At 31.5% G+C, this 10,824-nt stretch overlaps 1 protein-coding gene across 1 annotated transcript; it reads right to left on the reverse strand.

Moving 5' to 3' along the window:
* Positions 1-5,222: 5,222 nt before the first annotated feature.
* LOC132732368 (di-N-acetylchitobiase-like) lies at positions 5,223-7,539 on the reverse strand. The gene is made up of 4 exons (XM_060718778.1): positions 7,281-7,539; positions 6,819-6,916; positions 6,217-6,378; positions 5,223-5,763 (listed from the first exon to the last, which is right to left on the reverse strand). Exons 1-4 carry the CDS (start codon positions 7,537-7,539, stop codon positions 5,563-5,565), a joined length of 720 nt encoding a protein of 239 aa, XP_060574761.1. The 3' UTR covers positions 5,223-5,562.
* Between the last annotated feature and the right edge of the window lie 3,285 nt (positions 7,540-10,824).

Genomic DNA, 10,824 nt, shown 5'->3' on the forward strand with positions numbered 1-10,824 from the left:
ATTACGCGTCAGGCAGAACAAAAGTTAAAACCAAGCAACTTCCGACTGCTTTTATTGAAGAACGGGAATAACGAAGATGACATTAGGCATTCTACACATGTTCTACGGTTACGTAATAAAAAAAAAATCAAGTATATCCATCATTTCCGTAAATTGTTTACAAATTAAAATGTAAAATTGTAAATTGTAATGCCATTTTAATCGAGAAATAAAACACACGGTATTACAGTGTAGGTTCAGGAACGGGTTGAATAAAATTATAATATGTGAGCCTTTTGCGAGCATAATGTTTTTTATCCAACGCGTTCAATATATTTAGTAGTGAAGTAATGAGGCTACACGAATATAGCATTCTATTTTTCACACTCCAATACAGCAAAAAATATTTTTCAATGTTGCGTTAATAGCGTGACACTAACATTAACGCGTCGTTGCGCTATGCTTGTATTACGCAAATGATGTCACGTAAAACTATATGGACCGCCGTGCAATACCGTTTTTACGGAGTCTTAAAGTCGCGCGGGAATAGGATAAAGAAATAAACGCAACATTTATTTTTAGAGCACAGGCATAGTTTACAGTCTACAATACAGAATATGCACGGTACAGACAACACAGGTCGAAAAGTGTTTATCAAATTCGAGAATTTTATTTGCATTTCTAAAATGAAACACAGTTTTACTTCCTTAAATGTTGATACTGTATAGATAAGTTGTTGAATGATGCATCCTACACTCACGTGTATCATTTGCCGCGTGCTTTAAATGACGTAAGTCAGTTTTATGAATGAATTGAGGACTACGTTAGTTTAACGTGATGAATGTAGTTGTAAATTGAAACACTTTTATATGGCTGATGTGGTCTAATGACTGGAAGGTGATATATCAAACTAACATCATTTTTTCATATTTTTACGTCAGGTTCCTTAGTCGCGTTTGGGTTTGATAAATACAATGTAGATTCATTTTGTGATATTTCTATTTGTCACTGATTTTACGGTGGTAAGAACGCTAAACCAATACAGTGTGTATTTTAATTTCACTGGTGAATTTTATTTTCAAACTTATCTGTCAAAATTTGGTTAAGTATGAAATTTCTAAAATCATTCATTTTGAAAAAAAAACTCGCTTCGTTAAATCAATTTATGAAGCATATCGGTAACTTAAAGGGTACAAAGCTATATACATTAGAACTTCGGTAACTCGAAGTCGAAAGAACTTACATAAAAACATCGACACAACGGGACTTCGACTCATATCTAAAAAATTGACTTAGAATATAATCTTATTAAATTACAAACTATTTATTATCATAGCACAGAACAAAAATAAATATCGAAAGGAAAGAAAATAACATAAGTAACGTTTGATTTGTAAATTGTCTTTATTTTCCTATTGCAAGCTACAGTAACATTGTTTGCTTTTTTGAAACAATCGTTTGTGCTACAAACTCAATTAAAATACATACTAATTATTTACCTGAAAAAAATAATGTACACAATATACAAATGTAACAGCCTACGAACATACCTAGTTTTCACAATACAAAACATGTTACTTGTTGTTCAGTCTATCACACGTACCTAATGTTTTCAAATGAGTTCGTAGATGTCTATATTGTAATCATGTCGACCAACTACAAGCTCATTCTTCTTATGATGATACAATATAGAACTACATTCTACTTTTGTATCATCCTAGCTACTCCCCATCCTTTGTGAACTGTAAAATACAATTATTGCCATCTCCACATGCTACAATATTGCCATTTTTAGCCATACAGATGCGTCTTACATGATTGAGTTCATCACAGTAATACTGTCCCTGTAGTGTACCATCCTCTTTAAGAGCAACGATTCCAAATGTGTTATCAGCAACATAGATCCTGCTACCATCAGTACTTACAGTCATGCTGTAGATACTTTCGAACAACGGCTGCCCTGTCTGATCGTTTCTGAATTGTTGAAGCTTTGTACCATTAATGTCGTAAACGAAAACATTTGTATAAGGATCAGCGATGTATAAATTGGACAACGCATACGCAATAGCATAACTTTCATGATCAATGTTTATTTCTTTAGTTCGTCTTGGTTCTTTGGCGAAAGATATAAAATATATAGTATTTCCGTTGTTACGTATGGCAGCTACATCATGTGTATTGACTGTACAAATCTGATATGGCGATTCTGGTAATACACAAACATCTGTGTTAGTGAATTTGCTGTCAATACGTTTCAATTTCTTATTGCTGTTATCAGCAAGAATTATTGACCCATCACCAAGTTCACATGCACTTACTATTTTACATGTTTGTGTGTCAGATTGATGTCTAACATTAAATGTTCTCTTCTTCTTTACTTTGTAGATTTCATTGGATTGGCATATATTTCCAAGATTTTCAATTTCATTCAGGCAGATCAATATATTTTTATTTCTCTTGAACTCAAAATCAATCACATGCTTTACTCTTGCTTTTTCTTCTCGACATTTTATGGCAGCACCAATAGCTCTTTTAACCGATTTTAGAAGAGACGAAGGCTTGGGATACATTACTATCAGCATCACATGAAAGCCATTTTACTCTCAGCACGTTCAACATCTTTCTGTGCAGTTTCTAAGACCTTTATTTCCGCATTTATTTTCTCAGCAATGACATTACATTGAACCTCAAATTTGTTTTGATACTTGTTTGCCCGAGCTTATCCAATTTGATCTCAATTTCCCTTCTGAATGCTTTCAATTTAAGTATTGCTTCTTGTTTGTCGTTCATCAATCGCTCCCTCTCATTTATACGAGTTTCTAGCATTTTTTTCAAATTGGCGTTTTCTACGGTTAGATCAGCAAGTGTTTTCTTTGTCTGTGCTTGTGATTGGTTTATTTGAACAAACTCTGGAACATCGAAGATATCGTTGCATGACCTGTGTAAGGAAAGTAAAAAAAGGGTGTTTATGAAAATATATCCTCCTATGTTAAAGTTATAAAAACATGTTTTACATTAAGTAAACACTATGTTTTTTTAAACAACGCCATGTTTTTGACAAGTTTTAAAATGGTGGCATTTTTTTTTCAAGTGCTGCCGATTGGTCATACATCTTAGATTAAAATGTAGTGTAGTTGTGTACAAACAACTAACCAATATCAGATATATTTAGTTTATCAGCACGCTATCTCCTTCATGAAATGATACTGTAATTACAATTTAACTAAACTTTAAATAAAGTCAAACCGAGTCTGCAATTCTTATGTTATTTTGTTGTGATTAATGCTTCCGAGGGATCACTTTGTTTCCAGAATTTCGTACTTCACAACAGCAGGTGTCAAGTGCTGTGTGGCAGCCGTAAAAGTTGCCCCGTACTTCACTTCAGTGTTGTTATATTTTCTGGTCCTTCGGGATCATTGATGCCAACACTATAAAGTGTTGAGAATTGAGTACCGCTCAAGCCGGTGCTAGGGGGCGTGAGGGATGTTGCACTTATTCATTATCCCTCATGTACAGACTCAATCAAACCGAGTCTGCAATTCTTATGTTATTTTGTTGTGATTAATGCTTCCGAGGGATCACTTTGTTTCCAGAATTTCACAGAACCAGAAACAATCATTATTATAAACAAGAAAAACAACAACATCAATATCATAAAAATGTCAATTGACCTTAAAAAGTGTCATTCTTATTTGCAACTCCTTATTTGTATTGGAAGCGAAATGTAAGAACTCGATTAATTCATTATTTATACAATCGCCGACTGTGCAGATGTGCTCGTAAACAAGAGCATGCATATCTGTATGTAAGATTTTTATGTGGAACATTTTATTAAAATCTGTCATCCGGTTGAAGAGGAGTTGCGTTCACAAAATTTTGACCCATCACCAAGTTCACATGCACTTACTATTTTACATGTTTGTGTGTCAGATTGATGTCTAACATTAAATGTTCTCTTCTTCTTTACTTTGTAGATTTCATTGGATTGGCATATATTTCCAAGATTTTCAATTTCATTCAGGCAGATCAATATATTTTTATTTCTCTTGAACTCAAAATCAATCACATGCTTTACTCTTGCTTTTTCTTCTCGACATTTTATGGCAGCACCAATAGCTCTTTTACCGATTTTAGAAGAGACGAAGGCTTGGGATACATTACTATCAGCATCACATGAAGCCATTTTACTCTCAGCACGTTCAACATCTTTCTGTGCAGTTTCTAAGACCTTTATTTCCGCATTTATTTTCTCAGCAATGACATTACATTTGACCTCAATTTGTTTGATACTTGTTTGCCCGAGCTTATCCAATTTGATCTCAATTTCCCTTCTGAATGCTTTCAATTTAAGTATTGTTTCTTGTTTGTCGTTCATCAATCGCTCCCTCTCATTTATACGAGTTTCTAGCATTTTTTTCAAATTGGCGTTTTCTACGGTTAGATCAGCAAGTGTTTTCTTTGTCTGTGCTTGTGATTGGTTTATTTGAACAAACTCTGGAACATCGAAGATATCGTTGCATGACCTGTGTAAGGAAAGTAAAAAAAGGGTGTTTATGAAAATATATCCTCCTATGTTAAAGTTATAAAACATGTTTTACATTAAGTAAACACTATGTTTTTTTAACAACGCCATGTTTTTGACAAGTTTTAAAATGGTGGCATTTTTTTTTCAAGTGCTGCCGATTGGTCATACATCTTAGATTAAAATGTAGTGTAGTTGTGTACAAACAACTAACCAATATCAGATATATTTAGTTTATCAGCACGCTATCTCCTTCATGAAATGATACTGTAATTACAATTTAACTAAACTTTAAATAAAGTCAAACCGAGTCTGCAATTCTTATGTTATTTTGTTGTGATTAATGCTTCCGAGGGATCACTTTGTTTCCAGAATTTCGTACTTCACAACAGCAGGTGTCAAGTGCTGTGTGGCAGCCGTAAAAAGCTGCCCCGTATATGATATGTAGGATATGTAAACAAATAAAATGGAATGTGTATATGGTTAAATGAGGGAATAAAAGTTCGCAAACATATTAAAAGTACAAAATCAACATTGATTACTGCCGATTATGATGCATGTTGTCAACACAAAATTGTGTGGTGTTTTTTGATATAAGTCTCTTTTCTTGCTATTGAAGGAAGGAGTGAATACCCGCTCTCTATTGCAGTTTAATACATACATTCAATTCCAACACGGTATATCTACAATGTCAGTAGTTTCCATTAAAGAGTACACTTGCTTCCGAAGTAAACATTTTATTTCTATATCTTTGTACTCATACATATGTAAAATGATGTACTATTTATTGAAATCCAAATTTCAGTGTTATGTATTTTCTTTTAAAAGTTAAGTAGTTTAACAAAATAAATTCTTTTCCTTTGATAATTTGCTAACTTCATAAGGCTTCAAACCGTACAATTACCGATTGTGATATTTAGACCAAATATCATAATAAATATCATTTAACATTCATACGAACATATATCAACAAATTATCAATACATTTTATTCAGTCAATAACAATGAAAAAATGTAAATTTAAATTCATTGATGATTATTTCAGTAATTGTCTGCTGGTGTTATTTTTCGTAATCTGGTAGGGCGTCCCACATTTCTTTTACAGCAATGATGTCGTCATGTTTTCCGCTTGTGTAATTCACACACTCCGTGTTCCACATCCCTACACCTCGCAAGTGTTCATCTATTGCAAACGTATATTTATATCCTAAACTTTGTGGATCGTCATAACGTATCTGATGCATAACGCCTGACGAAATATTCTAAAATGCAAGTAAATTAAATACACTAAATAAGTTGCAAGCAAAATTATTGATTACCACATAATGTAACGTATTGAAAATAATGCACCAATTGAAGGCATTTTATGCGTCAGAAATGAATAAATATGTACTAAAATGAGCTAAATGTGAGCTTTAAAACGTTAAGTTAATGGTTTAAGAGCATGCTAGATGCACATCACCTGGATAGAGTAGTGATGAATGTGAAATTATTCTTCTTCATAAAAGAAGTAAAAGGTAAATATTATGTGATTTTGATCAACAGTTTCCCAAATCAATACTTTATCTATATAAGGTACATCGCATTTGCAAAATACAGGAGTCGTTGTCATTTGTCAAATAAAAGAAAGAAGTTATATCAGATACAAATGATGTCATTGCATTTTCGTTATTTTAACAGTTGCAAAAAAATGTTATAACGTTATGGAAGTGTACCTTGTAATTAAAGTAAGGTGTCATTGTAGATTTTTCAAATATACGTCCACTTGTAGAGTTTTTTAGTAGCTGTAATATAGTGTAGTAATTCAATTCACGTCCCGCTGCATCACTGCAATTAACACCACGAAATGGAACCTTCTTTAAGTAGCATTTGTCATCCTGAAATATTATTTCTCATGCTTATAACATGTTGATCGAGGAATTTGTATCGATGAAAGAAAGTTTCTATGTTTGCTTTTGACGGAGCTTGGAGACTTGATAGATATTGCACTCATGTACAGATTCATTAAAAACGAGACTGCAATTTAAAACTATGCTTTCATTTCTTTCTAGGGACCTCGCCCTTTCAAAATGTCGCTTACTTTTTGAACTAAGATGAAACAATAATCAAATAATTTATCAGTGTCGTCATCAAACAATGTTGAGGTCAACATCAACAAACACATTTGCTAAGACATAGGATCTTCTGCAGACAAGTATCTTCTGTAGACATTGACGTGTATTATATGCTTCTATTTAAAGTTTGCATCTTGTTTGTGATTGAATTAGCGAAGAAACAAATGAAACAAAAAATGATATGTCAAATGATAAAATCATACCTTGGTTAATGTCAAGCATGGGTAATAGTAGCCGTACCAGGGCACTCCAAGAATGAGCTTGTCAGACGGTATTCCAATTTCTAAGTATTCATTAACGCCTGTTATCAGAAATATAATAAACATGTATAATACCTCATCAGAATAATAACATAATGTTTACTATAACACTGACAAGTAACAACTAACTAAGCGTACAATTTCATCCATTTGGCAATTCTTATAAACTGTCTACTGTACATTTTCTATGCATATAGATAAGGTGTACTGTCCTAACCTTTTCCATTACGTGGGAAAGATTTATTTTATGGGGAGATCATTTTTCAAAGGTTTTCATCAATAACTGGAATAACCATTTGTGAGAAAATGTGAACAGTTTAGCATGAATGATCATCAACATTTGAGTAGTAATTTTTTTAGTTATAAATATAAGGTCGTCGTAAGATTTTCACAAAAAAATCATACCTTCCATTGTTCTATATAATCCGCTATTGGCATAAGCAATACATTCACCTAGTATTTGGCTTTGTTCGTCGTATGCCATAACAAAGAAATAGTCAGAAGCTTCTGATAGTCCCACAAAGTCGTAGTAACGTGAATCTATTCCAGCAGGAGACCACGCCACATCAACACTAATCTTAAAGTTAAAAAAGAGACAAATAGACAAGTTAAACAAGGATCGCAATATCAGTAAAAAGAAGAAAGCATTGCATGATTCCAACATCACTATCATAAAATATTATTATTTTAGTAAAAGCATTTCAATTTCTGACCCAAGAAACTACAGAGGAATTTCTTGTCTAGTTTAATCTCTGGCTGATCAGTATTCACTTTAAATTTATAATTATGTATAATTATAATAAATAATTATATGGTAATATGTTGGTGTTTTTTTTGACACCAGCTATCTCTTAGTGAGCACCCAAACGCAACAGTATGTTGAGTATTTAGACTAGAAATCACTTTAAGCACATATTCGCAATACCAAAGGATATTTAGCTATTTTTCCCTAAAAAGAATGGTTCATGTTCTTTTTATTGAAATTATGTTAGCCTCATACGACAGTGATGTAAATGCAAATGTAGCTAGTTATGGTAATTTGTGTAAAACGGTTATTTATGTTTATGGATATACTAAATAACGACATGGCATGAGGTTGCATCAGGAGACTATTACTATATATTTGTTATATGTCTGCCCGTAATTAAATATTGGTGACAGCTATTGTTTATGCATCAGTCTAAATATCCACGGTAATGATACCAAATGTTACAAAAAGTCAAAGATGATAGTGGGAGATGTCATTGGGCTATTAAAATAACAAAGTTATTTTGAAAAATAACAGTTATTTTGAAAAATTCTGGTATTTTCGATGTCACAATAAAGCCGACCAATTTAATCTTTTCTGTTTAAAACATGTAACAGACTTGTTTATTCATGAACATTAAAATGCGTTCATTATATATTTTTTTGAATCACGTCTTAACTGTAGAAAAACCCTTTTATATAATTAATCATTGACCATAAAAGATCTTTATTGAAGTTTTGAACCGGCAGATATGTTAAAATGTCTAGCTTATACTACGTTTTCGTACTAAAAGATTTTTTAACTCTTAGACTACCGAATATTAAGTTTGTTACAACTATACATAATGTCTTTAATTTTATTACGAAACGAAATGTGCATTCCAATTGAAGTTTAACTTAATTGAATGATGTACAATTATTCTGTTCTGATTTTTGCGTTTGAATATTATTAGCCGCAATGCTGTTATGGTAAAACTATAATAGAAGCTGTAAAATATCTATTTACTTCATGTGTACAATAGTTAAAAATTTGCAGCATGTGTATTGCTTGATGCCTAAAACCACCAGTCCACAGATCCTCCTTGTGTACAAGAAAAAAGAAATAAATTTTAGTGATATAATTCGGTATTTACATTTTAAAAGGATAATGTTTATTTTTAAAACTTGCAAAAGGAAAAAGATTTTCCCCATAGAAGATGGAACTTTTTTCAAAAAAGTTTGTTTGTTTCCTAAACAAATTGTGTATCCATTGCGAAGTGGTCTGATTATATAATTTGAAACGCTCTAATCAAGTTTTTCCCGTCAGGAAATTCTTATTACAAAATCAAAACTTTTTTTTGTACCACTGTGATCGAGCTTTGGTTGGAAGCACAGTTTCTAATTTTTCCTGTTTTTGTTTATCATGATTAACATTTGGTCATTTTTTTTTTCAAGAAAAAAATAAAAAAAAATCTTCAATACAATTATTTGTGTGTTGAAATATTCCTTTTTTTGGGCTAATGACGAATACACAAAAACTTTACTTAAGGGAAAAAATCCTACTTGAAATAGAGAATATTTCGAAAATTTAAAATATTAGTTTATTGAAAAAAACTTAAACACTTAAATCGCTAATTATATTTAAAATATTCAAAAAAGCCTGGGTCAGCAAAATATACATTTAAAAAAGTAAATTTTTTTGTTTATAAAATATACAAAAAATATTCGTTTTTTGTCTCCGAAATGTGTCAAAAAAGCGTAAATAAAAAAACAAAACTGGATACAGTAAAATTTTCTTAAAGGTTACGCTATGAAATGTTTTAAAATGGCAAAACTTTTCCAATAATGAAGCCTTGCGCCCTACTTATGTCCCCAACAAACAAAATTGTATGTCAAATAACCCACCATCACCCTGTCGTGACTTTGTCCCAATTTGGGAAAAAATTCCAATTTTCTTTTTTAGCATTGAGGGAAAATACAAAAAATTTTAAAAAAGAAAAAAGAAATTTTAAACAGTCAATTAAAAATTTAAAGGGGAAAACTTTTTCAGGTAAAACCTTTTTATTTGTCTTGAAGGTCCAAGATGTCATCAAAATATACAAAGGGGTTTTCTTGATGTTCTGGGTTGTGAAAATTCTGCTTTTAAATAAAAAAATTAACTTTTCACTTGTTATCCCTTTGTTTTAAAAAAATTTGAAAAAAAATTAAAAGGTATTTTAGAGTAAAATAAATTTGATTTTACCGCTTGCACTATTGCCCTCTAAAAAAATGGGGAAATCAAGTGCATTAATAAACAAGAATACACAAAAAAACGGAGCGCTTAATTCTGTCTCAAAATGTATCAAAACTGAGACATATTTTAAAGTCGGTCCCCATGAGAGGAAAGATGGGCCGATTGCAAAAGGGGAAAAACCAAATGTTGTCCTTCGAAAACGCCCAGGTGGTCCTTTTAGCGACCCGAATGGTGTTTAAGCTTGGCAAAAAGATTGCCTATAAATCGTTTAAAAATGCCACGTCCACGATTGAACTGGGGTAACTGAAATTTTTCGGATGGTATCTTGGGTTTAAAGGGTTCTTATTTTTAATACGGTTTTTTTCAAAAAACTCATTAACGAAAAGTTAATAAAGGAGAAAAAAAAAAAAAAAAAAAAAAAAAAAAAAATCCAAAATTTTTCCTTCCCCAGTTTATCCTTTACCTTCAAAAAATTGGCTTTACTCAGGACATTGTCCCGCAATTTACCATTTTTGCCTACAATAAAGGAATATCGAGCCAAATATAGAGTTTTGCTACACGACAGCTAAAAAAGGGAAATATCCCTTTAATTCATAAAAAAGTTTTTTAAAACAAAAAGAGTAAAAGTTTTTTAGTAAATAGATTTAATACGGTTTTAAAAGTGATTAATTGGGGTATAAAAATTTTTATATTTTTAAAAAGACATAGTGACTCGGTTTTTTAGCCCATTTCCAATATTTAATTTTTTTTCTGAACAAAAATAATTTCCCCTTCATATGATAAAAAAAATTTTCTTTTTTTAAAAACAAATTTCATTAAATTTTTCCGGTTTATTAGTTTATTTGTTGTTCATAAAGGTCACGACAATTCCGAAAAAATTGAACGTAAAGGGCACAGATAGATTGGTTAATGTTAAGGACCCTTAAAATTTATCAAAGTTCAAAAAAAATCAAAACTTTTAAAATATCAGTTAAATTAAAACTGACTGAA

Source organism: Ruditapes philippinarum, unplaced genomic scaffold, assembly GCF_026571515.1.
Source record: "Ruditapes philippinarum isolate M1 unplaced genomic scaffold, ASM2657151v2 ctg4195_1_1_1_1, whole genome shotgun sequence".
NCBI classification, from domain to species: Eukaryota; Metazoa; Mollusca; class Bivalvia; order Venerida; family Veneridae; genus Ruditapes; species Ruditapes philippinarum.

Coding starts and splice junctions, on each gene's coding strand:
- LOC132732368 (XM_060718778.1), bottom strand. CDS start 7,539: ATGTTGGAATCATGCAATGCTTTCTTCTTTTTACTGATATTGCGATCC. Junction 6,917..7,280: donor ATTATATAGAACAATGGAAG/GTATGATTTTTT, acceptor TTCTGATAACAG/GCGTTAATGAATACTTAGAA. Junction 6,379..6,818: donor CATGCTTGACATTAACCAAG/GTATGATTTTAT, acceptor ATAATATTTCAG/GATGACAAATGCTACTTAAA.